Consider the following 23,789-nt stretch of genomic DNA (forward strand, 5'->3'; position numbering starts at 1 on the left):
AAACCACTGATGTGGATATAGTCCTTACAATGAAGCACAAGAGAAAATAGCCTTATTTTTCTATCCTGTCCTTAGTGGAGAAATAACAATTATTTCCAGTAGACTTTAAGGAAGAATAGTAAAACAGTAAAAGCATATTAAACAGTATAAGTATTCCTATGGAAGAAAATATGAGGAAAGATGACTTTTTAACCAAATGCAAATTAATGGTTAATTAATCTGATGTAAGACAGAAATATTTTCTGACATAAAATTCAGGAAGCTGAGATAACATTATTTATTTAATATACTTAATTATTTGCTGCTAATTTTATGTGATATATTTAATTTCTCTGCTTTCCATATATGCACATAGAATAAAACAACTTTTTTTTTCCTGGATTGAAATAGACTATAGTGTCCCTGGTGCTTAATAAGGGTAGCATAATGTCAAAAGTTATATCGTGTTACTATGTTCCATAGTCACGAAATCATGATTATTATGGCAAAACTTTATTCATCTCTAAGTGGAATTTAATTCACTTTGTAATTATTTAATCCCTTGCTAGCCATTTTAGAATATGTGCTCTTTCATTGCAGTATCTACATTCTTTTTTAAACTTCTTTAGATTATTGTTAAACATCTAAATTAATGACAGTTTTTCAAGTATGGTAATGTTTTCATTTTCTTTTTACATGGCTTTCTCTTTATTTTTTACAGATTTTTATGAATTCTATTGTAGAAAATATAAATAACCTGTCATGGAATATCTAAAACATGCTGTTAGATAATAATCTGTGTGTCACTCTAGAATTATAAATCTTTCTAAAAGTAGAAAAATCTCCTCCATCAAGGTTTTCGAGAAGAAGCATGATTAAGTGGGGAAAGCATGTGTTTTCAAGTCAGAGGAAACTAGGTTAAAAAATCCAGTTCAGCTACGTATTTACTTTGTTGCCTTGGAGCAATTACATGACCTTTCTAATTTATAACTTCTTCATCTGCAAAATGGGGCACGATACTATCTTGGCAAGGGTATTGTGAGGGAGGAGAAGATGTAGATAAAATACAAAGTAGGTGTTCGATAGTTTAGTAATTCTTTTTTGACTTCTTTGTTGAGACAAATCAAACCATAAATATGAAATTGTAAATGTTTTACATTTTTCTCTAGGAATACGGGGTGCTTTGCATTCAGGAATACAGAAAAAACAACAAAGTGGAGTCAAGTACACTTAACAGCTTCATGGGCTTGAAGGATCACCTGGGGCACGACCTTGGCCACCTGTATGTGGAGAACACTGATTCACAGTTAAGTGTAGCTGTACCTTGGTCAACGGTAGATAAACCAACAATGGATACAGTTAATGCTGGAAAGGATGAAAAAGAGGTGTCCGAAGAGAATGCAAGCTCTGGTGACTCTGAAGAAAGCACTAATTCTGATCATGAGTCAGAACAATTGAGTAGCATTTCAGTAGAGCCATGCTTATTAACCAAGACTCACAGACAACTCTGTAGGTCTCCCTGTTTAGAGCCTCACATACTCAAGCGCAATGAAATTTTGCAAGACTTTAAACCCGAAGAGTCCCAGACTACATCCAAGGAAGGGAAGAAACCCCCTGATGTGGTACGAGAATACCAAACAAAACTGGAGTTTGCACTTAAGTTAGGTTATTCTGAAGAACAGGTTCAGCTCGTGCTAAACAAACTTGGTACAGATGCTTTAATCAATGATATTTTGGGAGAACTTGTCAAACTTGGAAATAAAAGCGAGGCTGATCAAACAGTTAGTACTATTAACAGTATAATGCGGGAAACATCTTCCCTGGAATCTCAGCGGTCTGAATCTCCAATGCAAGAGATCGTAACAGATGATGGTGAAAATCTGAGACCAATAGTTATTGATGGCAGCAATGTGGCAATGAGGTAAGTGGGAAAATCTTTGCTGAAAATTATTACCAACTGATCTTTAAAAGTTATTTCTGATGTTGTAGCTATTTTCCTTTGACAGTCATTAAGGCCAACATAATTCTGTATCCCAATATTAGCTTTAGAAAGCATTGGTTTCCACTCTCTCCTTTCAGGGCACACAGCCATCTTCACCTCATTTGTACCTGTGTAGAGACCCCCATTTTTCAAGAGATGTCTCTTTTTTTCTCATGTTGCTAAATTACTATGGTATGAAAATTAGTGTGTGTTCCTGGTTTAGTGTTAATCACTAGTTTGAAATGAAGAACTTGAATATGATGATATTCAACAATTTCGGAATCTAGTCAAATAGTCCATTTAATATGGAGTTGAAATAACCGTAGGAAAAAACCCTAATTCTTCTAGACATAAACTATTTGTTTTATTAATTTGAGAATAAATCAGAGCTAGCGTTCGAAGTGTTTTGCTCCATTCAAATGCAATTCAAAAATAATTCTTTAGGAGCTAGGGGGAAAAAGAAACAAAAGCCAAACATCTAATGAAATTTTGTTTTTTGATGAATTTTGGTGGCTCAAAATTTAAAGCATACCCAAATTCAATCAGTATATAATTAACTGCCCACAGTGTTCAGAGCACTGTGAGGATTAAAAGATTTATGTATAAAAGTATCAGTTCATTTTCTGGAGAGCTTAGAGTTTCATATATTGTTTCTCAGAAAGTGATCTGAGGATGCCTAGCACAGAATCATCTGGGGACCTTGTTAAAAATGCCAATTCTATAACAGGGCTGTTCAGTGGAAATGCAATGCAAACCATGTATGTCATATTAAATTTTCTAGTACCTACATTAAAAAGGAACAGGTAAAATTAATGTGAATAATATATTTTATTTAAGCTAATATATCCAAAATGTCATTCTAACATGTAATCAATTTTAAAAAGCTATTAAAGAGCTTCTGCTTTATTCTTTTGATAATTAAGTCTTTGAAATTGGCTGTGTATTTTACCTTTATAGTACATCCGTAGTCAGAATAGCTACATTTTAAGTGCTCAGGAGCCATATGTGGCTATTGGCTACCATTTTGGGCAATGTAGTTCTAGAGCCCCACAAAGACCTACCAAGTCAAGTTCAAAGTGTAGCCCAGGCATCCTTTTGTAAGAAGTATTCCTTTTGTCTGGGCTCAGTCGCTCACGCCTGTAATCCTAGCACTCTGGTAGGCCGAGGCGGGCAGATCGCTCAAGGTCAGGAGTTCAAAACCGGCCTGAGCAAGTCCCTGTCTCTACTATAAATAGCAAGAAATTAATTGGCCAGCTAAAAATATATATAGAAAAAAAATTAGCCGGGCATGGTGGCGAGTGTCTGTAGTCCCAGCTACTCTGGAGGCTGAGGCAGAAGGATCACTTGAGCCCAGGAGTTTGAGGTTGCTTTGAGCTAGGCTGATGCCACAGCACTCTAGCCCAGGCAACACAGTGAGACTCTGTCTCAAAAAGTAAAAATAAAAAAGTATTCCTTTTAATACTGATGTGAACTGAAATTTGACAACTATTGTTTAATACTAGGTTATAGCAAGTTCTTTCACATACAAGTATGAGGACCAACATGTAATCATCCAAATAGCCTTTTCAGATGGAGGCAGTATTATCTTGCATTTATAAGCAAATGAGACATGATTTAAATTATTTCCAAGGCAAAACATAATTTTAACCCAAATATGGCTGACTTCAAAGTCTATACTCTTCATCATGTAATGAAAGGGAAAAAATTAACTTGAAAAGATTCAAGCAGGATCTTACAAGGCCTTGAATGCTAAGCTAGAGAATTTTAATGTGGCCCTGTCATACAACGATGCTTGGGGGGGGTTAAGGAGAGTAGTGTCAAAAGTAGAGTTGTGCCTTATGCTGATAATTTTGCAGTGATGTATAGGAGGTAGGAGATCAATTTGGAGCAAACAACTGTATCATAGATATATGCCTATGGATTTGAGAAGACCTACAATAAGATTATCTCTCTGTTTGATTTTTCCCAAACTTGTCTCCAAAATGATTTTTTTCTTGTAATAATCCATAACTACTTTATGATTGCCTAGTGATAATATGTAAGGCCAAAAGCCATGAAATGGCCAAAGGAGAGAGTAGTGAGGGAAGGTCATAGGTCTTGAGGAATACCTACAATCATGGCTATATATCAGAATTACCAGAGGAATTCTTTAAAAAATACATCTTCCAGCATTCTACTCTTGTGGAATATAGAATTAGTCTCTATCTACATATACCATTAGTTTAAATTCACTTATTTCTGTAAGTGAATCCAGTGCTTTTTAAATTTCCTTGTGGTTTTAGGTTCAGATGACTTGTCATGTCTTTAAGAAAGTACAATCTTGTGAGCCATTGGAGGTGGGAGTATGATAAGTTGGTGTTAGAGCCCTTTGATTCCTAAAAGTGTTTGATTTCTTCATTATGCTTCCGTGACTTAGTCAACTGACTTCATTACAATTAACTAGTGACTTGGTCAACTGACTTCATTACAGTTAACTAAATCTCCATATCCTATTTTAGCTTCTGCCAAAATTTATAAAAAATGAGAATGGTGAAAGAAAAACCCAGAGCCTTATCATTATCTCTACATCATGCTGTAGCACAGATTCTCCTGCTTAGTGTTGGAATGGAAGCTGGCACGCCAGACTTTTGTTTTTTATAAGAACAGACTACTGAAACTTCCTCCCTCTACCTCCCATCATTGCAAATCCTCCCTCTTGGTCAGAAAATGCAGGTTTCTGGAGTTAGATTTAATCTCCTGCTGGTGGGTAGGCTTTATTGGTGCATATTTGTGCAGAGCATTAGGATAACTATTTAGTTCACTAATAGTCTCAGGTGAACCACTTTTGGCCAGAGGGATTCATGCTTGTATTGCCACTCTATTTGTGACAGGGAAACACTAGAAGAATGTAAAGGGAAAAGTAGCATAGTAAAATTTGCCTTTAGAAGAGATCACTCTTATAGAGAAATTTAGAGAATGGATTTGAGCACTAAAATTGGAGACAAGGAGACCTACTTACGTTTGAAAATATATGCAATGGTTAAATTGTGGACAACTCCTGGAAAAATATGTACTAAGAATATCATAGTTTTTGTATACCAATCAAATGGTACAGAATAGAGAAATAAACCAGCCATTTACTTGTGAGTTTATATTCAGCCCCCAAAGAAGACTCATGTTGGAGAGCAACTGGTGTTAGTACAAATCCAAATGTTAACTGGAATGTAGAAAAATACTCCAGGTAATTCACTGAAGTAATTTTCTTAATGTTTGAACAGAAATCAGATAAAGATTATAGAGTCAGCACAATTCAGTATTGCAAGGATGTGGAAACAACCCAAGTGTCCGTCAATTCATGAGTGGATTATTAAAATTTGGTATATGTTTACAATGGAATATTACTCAATTCTAAGAAACGACAGCGAGCTAGCTATCGTTTGGTTGGTTTGCTATCCTGTTGCTTGTTTACCATTTAAGTACATCACTAATTTATAGTTAATAAACTCATCCTGGACACCTAGCTCAAGTGTTTGGTTTAAACTACAAGAGAGACTAAAAATTGCCAGCGTTCATTCAAATTTGTTTTACTATGCCACTTTTCCTTTGCTTAAATTCTTCTGGTATTTTGCTATCTCTAACAGAGAGGCAATGCAAGCATGGATCCCACTAGTCAAAAGTGATTCACCTCAGATTATTAGCAAACAAAACATTTATCCTGATGCTCTGCACAAACACGCACCAATAAGGCCTACTCATCAGTCAGGAGATTTAATCTAACGTTCAAATTATGTACGGTAGACCTGCATGATCCGTTATGGTAACCACTAGCCATGAGGGGCTATTGAACTCTTGAAATATGTCTAGTCCAAATTGATTTATGGTATAAATGTAAAAAAAAAATACTAGATTTCCAAGACTTAGTACAAAAATATGTAAACTATTTCAATAACTTTTTATTGATTACATGTTCAAATAATTTGATATATTGAGTTAAATGAAATATATACTAAAATTAATGTCAACGGCTTTTTAAGTTTTTTTATGTGCTATGCTGGATAACTTAAACCTATATATGTGGTTCACATTATATTTCTATTAGCCTTTCACTGGAATGTTTCATAAGCCCCAATTTACTTGAAGTAATAATAATTAAAGGATAGCTTAAATTCCCTCTAGGTGAGTACCGCAGGTATTACTTATAGGTTAGTTGGCAGTGAGTGCCCCATTTCTTTTATTGTTTTTAAAGAAAATCCTTACAAGACCACATAAAGAATCAAGAAATCTGAGTTTGTTGTTGTTTAATTATATTAGTGTGGAGTCTGTCAAAAACAAACAGATATTACTGTTATTGTGTTAATAGACCAGTGGGCAATAAACTTTCTTATTATCTCAGGTATGGTAACCTGAGAAACAGCAACCTTAGTAATCCTGCTGTATATAAATAAAGTTCATCGAAGCTAACTAGTTTTACCAATTATAAGAAATGGGTAAAAAAATGTAATTTGAGTCCATGTTTTCTGCTTTTGTTAATAAGACCTTTTTACATCTACTAAATACGTCTTCATCATCTTCAGACTAATGACCCACTTGGATCTAGATTATCTAGATGTGCTTCCTATTATTAATTTTGGCTCAAATTATAAACCTTATAAGGTAAAGGAAATCTTTCTCCTTTCCTTTTTCCTCATCCCTTTCCAATTCTCAAAGCTACCTCTTATAATTATACTGCTATTATGTTCATATCCAACTGGAGGGTAGTAATTATTTCATATTAGACTTCTGTAGTAATTTTGGTGATGAATATTTTTGTTGTCCTAAATTAGTGCTTTTTCAGACTTTTATTTTCCTTTCAAGCAGTACAATCCTACAAATCTTGCATGGAAGCCCAGTATTTAAAACAAGCAAAAGCAGAGTTCTATTTGAATTGGGAAGTATATGCACAGCTATTTCCCACTTAAAAATTCTCTTCCTTACTCCCCAGAATGTCATCTGTGCCATGCCATGGAGTTTCTGTTTGGAATACAACTTGATAAATGCTGATTTAGTAATCTATAACAAGGGAGCATGAATTTAGTTTTCTGGTGGTATGTTTAGTGTTTAGCATCCTAAGCATGAGGTTTAACTTCAAAGTGATTTTGGTGATATTGGAAAAGAGAGACAATAAAGTTGAGTAGTTATAAGAATAACAAAATAGGCATGCATAAAAAAACAGTAATGAGCCTTCAATACAAAAGAAAAATCTCTAGATGCCCATGGTCAGGAACATGAAATCAACTATAGGTTTTCCAGCGCAATATGTAATTTAATTGGACTACACTGATAGAAAGTATAGTGTCCTCTTATTTCCATATTTTCATATTAAAGATGATAGCCAGCTATAGTTCTCTCTGCTTAAGGAACATAGGATAGATATAAGAGAATTTCTCTTTAACAACCATTAAACATCAAAAATTGCATAGTGAAGAGAGTTCTTTAAAATTAAAATCTATTTTCATATGTCTAAGATGGTTTATATTAGTCAGGCCTAAAAATTGAAGAAAAAGAATAAAAATAAAATTTAGTCCACTAAATACTTGAAGAACACCTGGACTTTATATCAATAATTTAGTATTCTATAAATATTTATTAATATTATTACTATTCTATGATTAACATCTAGTATATCCTGACTTTATCTAATATAATTAAGCTAACTATTAACTTAAACTTAAAGGGCTTTTGTACCAAAGATTCAAATATGGTTTGCTAGTTTAAAAAGATACTTTTGTATTTTTCATCCTAGGCACTTGGCTGGCAAATTCTCTAACTTATGTCCTTACCGTGATAGGTGGCTTAATATAATGCCCCATTAAAGTCATAAAAGTCTTATCATCATACTTTAATCCTCCAGTGGAGGGTATCATATACAGGTACAGCTTAGAACATGGCAAACTTACAGGTCAAATTATTTATTTAAATAAAAGATGATATGTAGAGGATTATAGAAAAGCAGTTGGTTGGCTTTTTGAGTCCCCTGATAACATTGATCTTCTTTTAGTTTCTTTTTAAAACTAAAACTGGTTAGTGATCTCTACATACCAATCATATTGCTCTAAAAGTCAGTTTTCTGTTTATGATGAGACTAAAACTGTTAAATAAAGATTTACTTACTGGTTCCATTTACATTCTCAAGCAAGCTTTTTTCCTATTTCCTACACATTAGAACTAAGGAGACATACAAAAGTAAAGAAACTAATATTTATTGAACCTTCTAAGTTCGAGGTACTTTGCTAAGTTTTTTATACATATTACCTTGTTCAGTTCTCACAATCTTATAAGGTAGATTATCCCCATTTTAAATATGAGAAATTCAGGTTCAGAATAAGGACGTGCCCCAGGTCGTACCACAGAAAAGTGGTAAAGAAAGACTGAAAACTCATGTCTAATTCCAGAGGCTATGTTATTTTTAATATCAGCCTACTCTTGAAAAGCCATCTCTATTTGGAGTTCTAAACTGTGCCATTCTAAGTACAATTTGTATAATTAGATTTTAATCCGTTATGAAAGAGTTTTTAAGGATAACTTTTCTTTGATCATATAAGTAATATACTTGTTATACAAATTTTAGAAAATGAAGAAGAAAAATGACCTATAATTTCCAAGGTGCTTTACAAGCATTATATAATATACAAACTGTAGTAAAATCAAATTTGAGGAAATAAAAAGGTAGCTGAAAAGAGACTCTTTTGTTTTTTTTTTCCTTCAATGCCATATATAATATTAAAAAGCAGCAGTCTCCTTTAATAGATGCCTTCATTCCCTTTGTAGATTTCTCCATATTTTTCAATTACTCCTCATGTCTATCACTAGAAGATAGCAGTTATATTTCTAAAATAACCCTTCCTGTTCTGTGGCTAACCTAGTTAATGATATTGCTATATATACCTGAAGAAATGTAATATGTGAAATTATATTTTTTAGATATGGCAGATGGAGTGGTTGGCCTGTCATCCCTCTCTTTTAGGTCCCAGATTGTGGCAAATCACATTAAAATATGTAGTCCTCTGAATTTTTCTCTGCATTACAAAATATACCTTAATAGTCTATTTACCATCATAAATGGCTAGTTTAATGGCATTAATTAAGCAATTGTACTTTAATTCTCCAGTGGCAATTATATATGGTGTTATAGGATATAGCAAGCATCATATTATTTTGACTTCTTATGGAAATGCCCTTCTGTTGAGGACAGAAAAATAGAATTTATATCCTTTTCAGATATATTGCTGTAATAAATATGAGTAAATTAAAGATAATCTTGATAGAGCTGTGAGACAAAGTGAACTTACAGAATAATGAAAAGTTATGGTATTGAAAATCTTATGAAGTATATGTTTGTGTATCAAGATAATTTGTGTTCCTTTTAGCTCCCCTTGGTTTCCAGTTTTCTAGTTCATAGGGAGTTGCATTTGTGTGAAACTGTGAGTAGGCATCCCTGGATAGAAGTAATGGGACTTCAGTTAACCCAGTCCAATCCTTAGTAGTCCTTTTCACAGCTAGGTCTGCAAATTAATTTCATCTTATTTATTGTCTTGTATAAGCTCTGAAAAAAATTATAGAAATTTGTTGGGGAAATTTCAATGACTCTCATAAATCAGCAATTTACTTCCCATGTGATATTTTATTTGCCATTGATTAGAAAGCCTCTATTCTTCCAAATTTAGCCTATAGCATGGAAGACCCCCAACATATATTTGTTATCAGTATAAATGAGCACATATTTAACACGTCGGGTGCCTTGTCCCCCAGAAGATTCAAAAATACTCTACTTAAGAGTACAGAATATGGTAGCCCTTAGTTTACACAGCAGGTACCTTCCCAACAGATTAACAGCATTAAGAAACAAGAGAGAGGTGTGTTTCTCTACAGAAGAATCTATTTGCTCAGGACTCTCAGAGGAGGAAAAAAAAAGTATAAGATTGTCGAGAGAAACCCACAATTTGTTTTTCTAGGTCAGAATGAAACAAGAAAGAAATTGCAGAATTCATGGCTTTAATCTCCACAAGACAGGACAGGAAAAGATTAAAGCAAGAAGCCCTGCAAACATATGAGGTTCTCCCATTCCCAGTGCTGAGGCTTTTCCATTATGACAATTTTGTTCATTAGTTTGCACCATTTACCAGTTATTTCCTGTCTGATTTCCTGAGGGGAAGAGTGTCTGGAGCTGCCAGTCAAGCTTTATAGGTGTGCTGCATCCCTTGCACCGTCCTCAGTCTCTCCGAGCATCCCCTTTTCAATGTCCTGGCTTCTTGCAGTAGTGGCCCATTGGCTTTTCATTCGGGGTCTTCTCTTACCTGCTGGTGGACCCAGGACGGGATTTACTCCCTTTATAAATAATTCTAACTGGACAGGTAACACTTAAGTTTCTTTGTCTTCTTTATCTTTCTCCATTTTTTTTTTTTTCCAAAACTGAGTTGGCGTGGCCAATAATTGAGAAACTTGTCTGTCCTTACCATCCAAATACCTTTTCTCTTACTCATGCTTGAATTCCCAATACTAAGGCTGCCATAAAAATGAAAAGGACTAAGGATCTATTTAGATCTGCCCCTAAATCTGTCCTCGTTAATTTAGAAAATGCCTCAGCGAACCACTGGTAAAAATCAACAGGGCACACATGCAGCAGCAGCATTGCAGCTTCCCCCAGGTGACCCGCGGTGGAAAGGCTGCACCTGCCATCAGCAGTGCACACAGTGGGTTCCCAAGGCAGGAGGAGAAGCCCGAGTTGTGTGAGGAGGTAGTCAGTTTCCTGGCATTCCCTTATGAGGGGGGCTATTTATAATTTGCCCCTGTCATACCTGTTTTAGTCAAGCAAAGTCAGCCAGAGGCAGCATTTCATGAAGCAGCCTACATATGTCCTCGCACACGGGACGATAGACTGAAAACATGCTGCAGAGCACCGTGGCGAATTTTTCCAAATCTTTTTGGAGCACTGGAGAATAACTCTTAAGATGAGTAAAATCAGCTGGGAAAAAGGGCATATGCACCCCTAGCATCTCGGATGTGCCCAGCAGTTCTGGATCCCTTATTATAAAAGGGCATTTGAGTCACTGGAGTCAGCACCAAAAGGGTAGAGCTGATTGTCTTTACATTGAGATGAAAAATAAGTTAGTTTATATGGCACTGTAGTTTTAGTCTCATTTTGCTATTTATTATCCTGATTCCTTTTGTTTCCCCTCTCATCCAAGTTACCAGGACAGCCACTTGCCAACCTAGTAGTGCCTTAATTCTAGGACAGTCTCTTTATCCATATTCACAGATTCTTTGTTCCTTCCTCTTCATCATTCCTGCTTCCTTAACTACAGTTTGCCTATTCAGTTCAGAGAAGTTTGGAGATGGAATCATAGTAGAATATTCTGATAAGGCTAGCAATATTTCCCTTTCCACGGGGAAGTTATCCCCAGATCCTGTAGCCATTAGGAACCATCCATCCATCCAAAAGGTCATTGGCCCACACTTCTAGGTCCCAGATTGAGGCAAAGAAGGGTAATGGGAAGTAGAAAAAGCAGGAGCAACAACAGAGATGTGTGGAGAACCTGGAGAAAGAGAAAGGAGCTTTCAGTGACTTAATCTTTTCCTCCATTTTCTTAATTCATCTGTTGTGGCCATCCAGCTCCTTCATTCTTTTATTTTCTGAGATACAAAGATACCAAGAATCCTTTTATTTTGAGTGGAGTTTTTCAAGAATCTCTGTGAATATACCTATCTGTCTAATTTAAATGAACCTTCCTTTGACCATTGCAAAGCAGGGGTTTTATAAGTATACCTATTCCAAATGTAATAGAGTGAAATAGGGTTTTATTTTTAAGAAAGAGACCTACTGACAACATTCTAGGCTTATATTTTTCTACCATTGAAGTCAGGGGCAAATCAGATGGGACCTTCAAGCCCATGTTATCCATTTTGCTCAACAGTAACTCAAAATGTGTAGTGAGGGTTGGAATTTTCCCCGGGAACCAAATCCCACTGAGCTAAAGTAGTTTGAGGGAGACTTTTTAGCAAACATTCAGGGTCTGTTACCTAATCAAACATGACCACAAATCCTCCAACAAATTCACTGAGCAAAAAGACTCATTCAGGATATACCAATCATCCTTATTGCCAAATTGTTAAGATAAAAAGAAATTGAGACCCAAAGGCACATGCTAATCCTTAAATATAGAATTAGCCTTTTACTACTGAGCAAAACAAACAAACAAACAAACAAAACCCCTGAATACATGCAGATAATAAGTGGCTACAAAGTTATGGTGAATGTATTCTCTATTTATATGGAATTAAAGATACAGTCCTTTTTTAGTAAATAGTCAACTGTTTATTTGCATTAGTAGCTATGTTGCACTTATCTGGTGTCCTGTTTTTCACAATTTCTTATCAGGCTAACTCTGATTTTATAATTCTTTGTCAATGCCTCCTGCAGTTACCCCCGTATATTCTGTCTAGCACACATGATTAGTCACATCCTTCAGTGTGCCTCAGGAAGGTTAGATTAAGTTCACTCTCCTGAAATCTCTCCTAGTCTGTCCAAGTCCCATCTGCAGTTTGGAGCCACCTGGTAGTTGCCTGATCAGGTTTAAATACTACTAGGGATGATTCTGAGTCTTGGTGTCTGACATGAACAACCAAGACAGCAGCAACCATTCTAGGGATTTCCTAGTTAGCATTCAGTTTTTTGGCCTGATTATGGATAGATTGGCTGGGAAAGTCCTGGTGATTCAGGGATTCTCCCTGCACATGCCATGTAGAAGGGAAGAACATTAGCCTACCCCCATGTGTGATCTAAAGCTGGGGAGAGGATGAAAGCCAATTGTTAATTGCATTAAATAATGTCAGGTTCCTATGGGGTTTTACTGTACCTGGATGCAGAATTACTATGTTTTAGAGAAAGCACGCCTTCAACTTTATAAAGTATTGCCAAATTGCTCTCCCAAATAGTTATACCAATTTACACTCCCACCTATAATGTATGAGTTCTTACTTTCACATATTCTTGGCAACATCTGGTGTTTGCAGACTTTATTTTTACCAATCTGATGAGTGTGAAGTAGTGTCTCATTTTGGCTTTAATTTGCATTTCTCTACTATGGAGCATCTTTTCATGTGTTCATTGGTCATTTGAGTTTTCTCTTCTGTGAATTGATTGTTCATATCTTTTGCCTTAAAAAAAAACTGGCTACCCTTTTTGATATATGAGTACTTTCCTAACTTCTTGATTGGTTTTGTATATTGCAAATATGTTCTCCTAGTCCATGACATTATTTTTGTCATGAAGTCTTTTTGCATAAAGAACTTTTATGTGCTCAAATATATCAGTCTGTGCCTTGATAGCATGTACTTCCATGTCTTAAGTATTTCCCTATCCTGATATAAGTGTCTCCTATAATTTCTTCTAAAAATTTTAAAATTTTTCTTTTCATATTTAAATATTTGATCTATCTACAGTTTATTTTTTATATATAGTATGAAATAAAAATGCAATTTTATTTTTTTCATATAAATAACCAATTGTCCTAGTACCATTTGTTGAATATAGTCCATCTTTTCCTCATTGAGTTGTAATGTGACTTTATTCTTGCCTTTTGTTTTTCTCTATTAATTTTAGGATCACCGTCCCAAGTTCCATGAAAAAGCCTTTGAGGAATTTGATTGGAATTGCAGTGCACTTACAGATTAATTGCAGTGCACTTATAGATTAGAGAATAATTGCCATCTTTATAAATTGAGTCTTACTATACATTAAAAATGATATCTTCTTCCTTTTAGGTCTTCTCTTTAATACATGTTTTCAATTTTAATTTTTTCTATAAAGCTCTTGCATATCTTTTTTAAAAGATTTAGTTTTTGTTGCTGTTACAAATTGGATCTTTTTAAAATTAAAATTGTAAATTGAATTTGCTTGTGTAGCAACACTAAATTTTGAACAAGAGAACCTTATATCAGCAATGTAATAAGAGATGTGGTCAAAGAATATTGTATGTATGGTTCAGATTTCTAATATCTGTTGAAATCTGTACTAAGGCTTAGTACCTAGCCAATTTTACAAAGTTTCCATGTGGTTTTGAAAATATTTTTCCCTTTAATTTGTGCAGTATTTGTATATGTCCATTAGATCAAGCTTGTTATTGATTGTTCAAGTCATCTATTTTATTAAATGTTTTCTACTTATTCTGTCAATTAGTATGGTTGTAGATTTGTTTATTTCTTTTAGTAATCCTGTGATCTTTTGCATAACTAATATAGAGACTGAGTTTAAAATCACTGTAGCTTCCTATTCCTATTCCTTAATTGTTCCCTTGTTACTATTATATAATAACTTTTTTATCCCTAATAATGATTTTGCCTTAAAATATATTCTTTTTCCTGGTATTAATAGAGACATGCCAGTTTTCTTTTGTTTTCTGGGTTGCCAGGTACAGCAATTAAGGATGTGTTCAGCTGCACATAACAGAAAACTTGACTATAATTGCTTAACATGGAGGATTCTTTTTTTCTCAGATAACAAGATTGGAGATAGACATGGATCCAACTGCTTAGGAACTCAGTCTCTTTATATGTTTCTATTTACCATTCACAGTGTGCCACTTTTCAGCTTCATTCTTGTTTTCTCCCTATGAGGCTTTGTGGAGGGAAAGAGGATAATGAGAACAATCCTTATTATCAGAATTGCATGATACAATATCCTGTTTTAGCATCTATAGAATCATTGTCCCATGATGGTAAATAGTTTGCTGTTTACACACATTTTATGAAAGTAAAAGTTCTTTAATTAGGAGATGGAATCTTCTATTTCTAGAGCGAGTGATGTGACAGTTACCTTTACCAAATGAAATCACCAGGAAGGAAATGCTTATGCATGCCCATCTTTAGAGTGCTCAACTTTCAGTAAACGAAATATTATTAGTTTACTAGCAAAGCATAATACAATAGATTTCAAAGTATTGATGCTAAGTAAGAATATAGTACAGTTTTAGCAAGTTGAGTTTTTGTATTTAGGAATACATGGTATGTATGTTCTCTGTAGAGATATCATTTTCTACAATTTTTCAGAAGATTGATTAAATTTCAGTGTTTTCCATGAAACTTAACATCACTTTGTACCTTTTGCTGGGGCATTGGCCAGACTATCAGATAGCCCTTCTTACCTAGAAAAGGACCTCAAATTCTCCCTTTCCTTATCCCACTTTGTGAAACCTCTAGTACATCTGATTTCACCTCTAATCTTGCCCTGGACCATTAGGACAGGTCTGTGGAACAACCATAAATAGGTTCTTGTGTTTGTATTTGGAGCCTTCAACATCTACAAAGCAAATTGATCTATTTCTGTTTTGTACTAAAAATTATTAGCATTATATGCTTCTAGTGCTTCCCAGGGGACCCTAGAACAGCATATTGATATGCCTAATGTTTGATTTATGCTAAAAGTTAACAAAGCATTTACCTACATTATTTCATTCAGCCCTCCTTAGTACCAAGAAGAAAAAATATCTGTCTCCATTATAGATAACAAATGGAGCCTTCAGAGCTCAAACTATAAAAGAACATAAGTATTCAAAGCAGAAGAACTTTTGAATAAGGTTTTTTTTAATTTTATTTTTAAGTATTATGGGGGTACAAATGTTTTTTCTTACAAGGATCACTTTTTTAATGCTTGAGTCAGGGTTATAAAGTATGCCCATCACCCAGATAGTGTCCATTGTACCCATTAGGTAGGTTTTTGCCCACCATCTCCTTCTCCCAACCTACCTCCTACCAATTGATTTCCGTTGAGATATACTTTCCTCTGTGCACATGGTGTGCTTGTCAGTTAGTTCCAATTTAATAGTAGATGTGATGTTTTTCTATTCTGTAGATACTTCACTTAGGATAATGGTCTCAAGTTCCATCCATATTGTTGCAAAAGACATTAAGTCATCCTTCATAGCTGTGTATTCTACAGTATACACATACTACATTTTGTTAATCCACTCATGAGTTGATGAGCATTTGGGTTGATTCCACATCTTTGCAGTTGTGAATTGTGCTGCAATAAACATTCATGTGCAGGTGTCTTTTTGATAAAATGACTTTGTTTCCTTTGGGAAAATACACAGTAGTGGGATTGCTGGATCAAATGGTAGGTCTACTTTTAGTTCTTTCAGTAATCTCCATACTGTTTTTCCATAGAGGTTGTACTAATTTGCAATCCCACCAACAGTGTATAAGCATTCCTTTCTCTCTACTGGCATCTATTGTTTTTGGACTTTTTAATAAAAGCCATTATAACTGGGGTATTTGAATTATTAGGTTAGAGTGTATAAGCAGAGCCTAGGGCTAGATAAATACTTATTGAATGACTACACTCTTAGTTGGCCATTTTCTTTTAAGCACTAAAACTGCTAATCCAATTTTGAATGCCCTATTGTCATCATTAATCCTTGTCCAACACAATATTGTAGAACAGAAACTAGGTGTCTTTTCACTGCAGGATATGGAAAGTGTTGTTCGTGTGAGATTAAGCATTGTGAACATGTTTTTTCTTTCAGTGAGAGTGTAGTATGTTACTTTATATTGGCCACCTAATAAATTAAGTTCATTACTTAGTCATTAGATTGAAATACATGGATAAGAATTCTTGAGAAGAAAGTTTTTAAAAACTCAGAAGTATTCTATCCCACTATTTTTACAGATTTTTTTTCCTCTGTGACTTCTTTACATTTGACTAAAATTACTCTTGCTGTGGTTGAAGCCCTTTCTCCTCCCCCCCCACCCCGCATCCTCATCAGAAAGAGCTTGTATCTTTCTGATCAACCTTTACAACATTACATTTGAAAACTCACTTTTCTTTATCTCTACAAAATAATCATCTCAATGTTCTTATTTTTTTCCACACAGATCTTGATTTTCAACTAAGTTATCATAATGTTTCTCTGACCTCTACAGCTCCATCTTAAATTTGACATTGCTTGTTACTCTTGTAATTATGTGATCATTTCTGTTTACAAACTTGAATTAATTAAATTGAATTTAGTTTTTTTGTGTGTTTTAAGTATCCTAAAATAATCTTTCAGCCATGGAAACAAAGAAGTATTTTCCTGCCGAGGAATAAAATTAGCAGTGGATTGGTTTTTGGAAAGAGGCCACAAAGATGTTACAGTCTTTGTTCCTGCTTGGAGAAAAGAACAATCCCGGCCTGATGCTCTCATCACAGGTAAGCTCATTGCAGGTAGCTGTTTGTTTTTAACTTTCTTATGACACTTATGCAGATATCTGGGCGGTCAAGTATTCCAAATCTATTTGTTTGCTCAATCTGTATGACTATTACATTCTTTTGGGTGGAATGTGAAAGTTGTTTTCAACTTTGAAAACTATATTATTATGTTAACTAAACATTAATCCTTGCTACATAAACCAGGTTTGATTTTTTGTTATTTTTGTGGAACTTTGACTTTAAATTTTGTAAAATTCTGACCTTTAGAGACATGCTAGGAGTCAGGAGACCTAGATTCAAATTCTGGCTTTGCTGTTCATTAGCCATGAAGACTATGAACAACACAATGAACCTCTTTGAACTCCATTTTTCTCATATGCTATATGAAATTAGACTAGGTGGAACTAATACTTAGTCCTTATTAACCTGGATGGAACTAGAGACCATTCTTCTAAGTGAAATGTCACAAGAATGGAAAAACAAACACCACATGTAGTCACCATTAAATTGGAACTAATCGATCAACACTTATATGCACATATGGAAATAACACTCATTGGAAATTAAGCAGGTGTGGGGGGAGGGGATGGGTAAATCCACACGTAACGGGTGCAATGTAATCTGTCTTGGGAATGGGCACACTTATAACTTTGACTCTAATGGTACAAAAGCAATTTATGTAATCAAAACATTTATACCTCTGTAATATTCTAAGAAAAAAAAAAAGACTAGGTGGCAGTCAGACTCTAATGACAGTTCAAAAAAGATTTGTAAGACCCTGGGGTACACTATTAGTCAAGTAAGAAGGCAATGCCCTGATGCCAATAAAATATTTATGTTATTAATATTATAAATTATACATTGTTATATATAATAATTTATAAATATAATTAAAGATACAAAGTATTAAATCTTTGTTAATTTAGCACAAGAATGAATAGGCAAGTAATGGTGAGTCATAAGCCATGGACTCAGAACCTAGACTATATAAACCGTAAAGCAGAGAGGTATATAATTCAACCAGTAGTACCAAAATACTGGGTAATGCTTTTGAAAAAGTATACTTGTTTAATTCCTTATCTTATACCATATAACAATAAATTCCAGATAGTTGAAGAATTATTGTCAAAAGTCAAATCATTAAAGACTACAAATAGTTTTTGAATGGGGGAAGACCTTTCTAAATTTAAAATTTTTTTAAAAAATTACAAATGAAAAAGATATGATTACATCAAAATTTAAGCTTCTGCATTTTGGGGAACTTTGTTAAAAATGAAAATCTACCAGTTGCCAAAGAAAAATGTGCAACAAATAAAGAATCCATATCCTTAACATAAAGATCTCAGATGATAAAACAAACACAAGGCTTTCTCCAGTATAAGAGTAAAATGATAGGAATAGACAACTTCCAAAATAACAACTGTCAAGTAAGTAGGAAAAAAGTGCAGCCTCATTTGTAATTAAAGAAATGCAAATCTGAACAACTGTTATTTTTCACCCATCAAGTTAGTAGATTACAAAATTGACAGTACTCAGTGCCCTGAGGGAGTTACTCACGTACTACTGTCAAAATTGTTGCAACCTGTCAAGAAAACAGTTGGTCTTAAAATATTAATACTCTTGGATCTACTGGTTCCTCTTCTAGGAATAGTCCCAAGAAAATGAGCAGAGATACAGCTGAATATTTTTGACCAGGGACATGTAGCATAATATTATTTTTTAGAATAGAAAAATGGAAACAAAGTATACATTCATTAGAAGAATGGTTCAGTAAATCAGGATGTATTGATATGATAAATAAAATATGCATTAAACTATTTAGGCAGAATTTTTAATGATTTGAGGATATGCTCTTTTACATAAAAGGCAGGTTTTATTATTGTGTGTGTATATATACACACAGACATGTGTGTATATATATCAACAAGGGAAAGAACAAAATACACAGAAAATGACTAGAAGGGAATATGCCAAAATGTTAATAGTAATTGCCTCTGACTTATGGCTTTATGAGGTCTTTATTTCTCCCTTCTTCATAGTACTTTTTCTGTTCTTTCTCCCTTCTTCATAGTACTTTTTCTGTTCTAATTTTCTGCAGGGAACTTAAAATACTTTGATAATTGTGGGGGAGATAAAGTAAACAAAAAAGAAAAAACAGTATTTAAGCATGTAAAGGTCTTGAAAGCTTCTTGTGCATGGAAGGAATATGAGAGCAAGAAAAAGGGAAAATGATACTACACAGTCTGAACTATGGCTGAGTTTATTTTGTCTCCATATGCAGTTTATTTTATAAAATGTCAGAACTAATGTCAGAGGCCTTTAGATGTTATGACCCCAGGATAATAATTCTCTTAACTAAAACCCTCAACCAGATGATACCTAGTAAATTGAATAGTCTAGTACTCTTTCACTGCACTGAAAAAAAAACTTGGTAAGAAATATTTTAAAGTTGTCAGTGCCATAGATTCAGGCTAGTGCTTTTGCCAGTCTTCTATTTATTTAACAAATATTAATAAGCACTAGCCATGTATCAAGTACTGTGCTAAGAACTAGAGATTCAGTTAATTTACTTGTTTTTCTGTACCCATTATTTATTTAAGTTAGGATTATTTATATGTCATCCTAACTAGTGTCTTTTCAACCACATTAGCAGTTAAAGAAATGCAAATTAAGCAAGAGGATGATGACTGTTAGGCCACCACACTTAATCCATCAGTCACTTTGGAGAGGATCAAGGCATATCATATATGAGTAAATGCCCTCACGAATAGTAAAGTACCATGGATCATTCATGAGTAAACTGGAAGACTCCAGAGTGTTTAAGTAGTTCATTTATTCATTCCATAGACTTCCACTGAGCGTCTACTGACATGCCTCGGGGCCTGGGTGCTGATGCGTACGATGATAAATGACACATGATGCCTGACCCTACAGTGTTTATCAGGGATGCACACAAAATTATAATATGACAAAGCCTATGATAGAGGCTAGGGTTTTGATTTTGTATTGGTTTTCTCTGATTTTTAAAAGAGATCAGTAATTACATCTATTAAACAAAATTAAAGAGCACAATTAAGTGGTAAAATGGTAGGAACAGATAACTGTTTGAGAGTTGTTTATTGAGAGCTTGCAGGCACTGTTAGGTGTTTTTTTTTACCGGTTAACCCAGTTACTTCCCATAGCCTATCAACTATATTTGTGGACTCAAAGAAACAGGCTCAACAAGATTATGATTACCAGATGTAGAAAGTGGTGGAACCTGATATTTATCCATGATTTGCTGATTCTTGTAACAACCACATTTCTTCCACTCATGCTCTGTTGCTTTTCTAAACAGTGTTCTGGTCCTTTGTCAGGAGCATCATCAGTCCATTTGCCAGTAGCTGAGCTGAGCCACATCACTCTTCCATTCCCTCTTCCTGCACACCCAGCTGATATTTCTGCTCTGCCAATTACTACCCTTGCTCACCTAGCTTACATGTTCGTCCAGTGCAGTAAGACAGAGGCCTCTTTAAGGAGAGGTCATTCTTAGTCTTGGTGACCCCTGACACCTAACACAATATATACCACAGAGGAGGCATGTAGTAATTGTCTGTTGAAGAAATAGATTGAAAAAAAAAAGACTAGTAACTCTAGTTAATAAGCACTGAGAAGTATGGAGCTTTTAAAAATAAAATCATGACACCTTTATACTGACACTCTATGCCAGAATTTACAATGGTGGGAAAATAGGGGATGCAGGAGCAAAAATAGGAAGAAGGAATGATTAAAAGAGAATTTTTAGCATTAATCAAAATATGCACTCTAGCACCTTTTTTTAAACCACAAAGCAAGTCAGTAGAGTTACAAAGTGCTGTAAGAGTATGCCCAACAAAGACAAAGATGAGACTCTACCTATCCTTTGTCTATCTGTGGCTGTTTTCCTGCCTAATGACCTCTGATCTCTTGCTCAGTCCGCCCCCACAAGTGTGCTGGTGTTTGTTACCACATGCTTCGTAGGTACGGTAGCCACATCCATAACACCACTCTGACCTCAATGCGTCTGGTTTCTTTGAACTTTCTGCATTTGAAGATTTTTCCCTTTGCTGCCTTGACTACTTCTTTTCAAACTCTCCCACCATCACATCCACTAGGTAGAAGAAAATAACTACAAAACCCACAAACAGACTTGGGAGAAAAAATTCTGTTGCTCACTCCTGAGCCCCACACATGTACTTTGCTGGAATGGCATTGCTGTAGGAGCGTGGAAGACGCTGTGTTCATCGTGGTCATTCTGGTGCCTCCAGCTCTTAAGCAAAAGCTTCATTTAATGAAAATCAGCATTTGCTCAGTCATGTTTGTTTTATGCTGTTTATTTTTTAAACTATTTTTAAATCCTTTATTATTGAAATTCCTGAATAAAAAATGTTATTAGGAGTTATAAATTATACACACTTATAAGCTGTAAATCATAATCCCTAATTAAATGATTACATATATCCAGTTCACATTATAAAAGGTCACATTGTATGAACGTTGTCATGTGAGTTAGGTATGTATTTATTTCTGAAACTCTGCCCTTATTCTTTCAGATCAGGAAATTTTACGTAAATTAGAGAAGGAGAAGATCCTGGTGTTCACGCCGTCCCGGCGAGTCCAGGGGAGGCGAGTGGTGTGCTATGACGACAGGTTCATCGTGAAGCTGGCTTTTGAGTCAGATGGTATAATTGTGTCCAATGATAACTACAGGGATTTGGCTAATGAAAAACCAGAATGGAAGAAGTTCATAGATGAGCGGTTATTAATGTATTCATTTGTTAATGACAAGTAAGTAAAACCATTTACTTGCCAGTGATGTTGCTTCCCTGAAAATGTTAGCCAACTATCCCTGGCGGCTGCTACAGAATCCTTCTCTTTTTGCCACTGACCAGAACTAAAACAAGTTTTTTCCAACAACTGCTTTCCCCACTAATTTTCAATGAGAGTCAGAAAAACTGTAGAATGGTGCTACAGGAGGCCCTGTGTGAGTGGCAGACCCCTGCCCTTCCCTGTAAGTCACTAGCAGAGCACTTGAGGCAGAGGACGTCTTCCAGACTCTCTCCAAGGAACCTATGATAACTGAAAGAGGGAGAATTTCCATCTTCACCCTCGAAAGACTGCCTTTCAAAATCATTGATAACTTACTAAATATGGTCAATGTCACTTAATGACAGGGATAAGTTCTGAGAAATGCATCCTTAGGCAGTTTTGTTGTTGTGTGAACATCACAGAGTGCACTTGCACAAACCTACATGGTCTAGCCTACTGCGCACCTGGTCCACATGGTATAGGCTACAGACCTATACAGCATGTTACTATAATGACTAATGTAGGCAATTGTAAGACACTGGTGAGTATTTGTGTATCTAAACATATCTAAACATGGACAAGGTACAGTAAAAATACACATAAAAGGTGAAAAATGGTACTCCTGTCTAAGATACTTACCATGAATGGAGCTTGTAGGTCTGGAAGTTGCCCTAGGTGCCAGCAAGTGAGTGGTGATTAAATGCGAAGGCCTAGGATGTTACTGTACACTACTGTAGATTTTATGTGCTAGACTTTTGTAAGATTGGCAGTGTAGTAGGTTTGTTTACACCAGTATCGCCATAAACACGAGTAATGTGTTGTGCTGTGACATTACTAGCAATTTTTCAGCTCTGTTATAATCTTAATGACCAAAATGATGTTATGCAGCACATGACTGTACATGATTTTTTTAAGTTGTTATACCAGTGTAAGACTCTAGTCATGATCAGAGTCTGCAAGTTCATGAATGAACAAATGACATGAATAAACATGTCTCATGAGAAATAAAGTCATTTTTAAATATATAGGAAAAGTTCACCTGTTGATAATCAAAAATGAAAACTAAATCTAAAAAGAATATATTTTCTTACTCATTTAATTCACGAAAATATTTTCGTGTTATGCTATTAAGATGCACGTGAACTGATAAACAATTTGGCACAGATTGGCAGAAGCTTCAAGAACATGTGTATTCTGTCAACCCAATAATCTTATTTCTTGGAATATATAATGAGGAATAAAGAAAAACCAGATATGTTCATTTCATATTATCTATAATTACAAGAATTCAAGGGCAACTAAATGTGCAATAGAGAAATCAGTCTAATTGTGCTACATCTCCTATTGGAATATTATTCAGCTGTTCAGAATTATTGTGAAAGCTGTTAAGAAATATGGAAAAATATTTTTATGTTAAAAAGACAAAGCATAAAATTATATTTATGTTCGATTAAAGCCATGTATAATGGTGTGTGCATATGGAAAATGACTTTAAGCCAACACAGACATGGAAAATAATTGTTTTAAGATTGTGAGATTAAGTGACTTTGTCTTCTATTTATTAATGTTTAATGTTGCCATATTGTTTTTGTAATAATAAATACTGTATTTGCAAAGTGTTACTACTGGGCCATCTTGACACTCCTGTTAGAATTCATACATTATTTCTGTTATTCATGTTTTTAGATAAATACTTGGGTTTATTTCAAGTTCAAATAGTAATGTAACAAGGAGTAGAATTCTTCAATCATAACTTCTTTTTGTTATGCATGCCATAAATTCTTTTTTCCTCCACTGAAC

The 23,789-nt window shown here is 34.7% G+C and overlaps 1 protein-coding gene across 3 annotated transcripts in view; it reads left to right on the top strand.

Annotated features, from left to right (window-relative positions):
• ZC3H12C (zinc finger CCCH-type containing 12C) overlaps nucleotides 1-23,789 on the top strand; it is a 76,165-nt gene that overhangs the window by 43,308 nt on the left and 9,068 nt on the right. For all 3 annotated transcript variants that reach the window (XM_012773749.3, XM_012773750.3, XM_012773751.3), the window contains exons 2-4: nucleotides 1,149-1,900; nucleotides 17,023-17,162; nucleotides 21,734-21,968. In XM_012773749.3, the coding sequence (XP_012629203.2) occupies nucleotides 1,149-1,900; nucleotides 17,023-17,162; nucleotides 21,734-21,968 (1,127 nt within the window). The remainder of the gene's footprint in view (nucleotides 1-1,148; nucleotides 1,901-17,022; nucleotides 17,163-21,733; nucleotides 21,969-23,789) is intronic.

The sequence above is a fragment of the Microcebus murinus genome, chromosome 4 (assembly GCF_040939455.1).
Source record: "Microcebus murinus isolate Inina chromosome 4, M.murinus_Inina_mat1.0, whole genome shotgun sequence".
Taxonomy (NCBI): Eukaryota; Metazoa; Chordata; class Mammalia; order Primates; family Cheirogaleidae; genus Microcebus; species Microcebus murinus.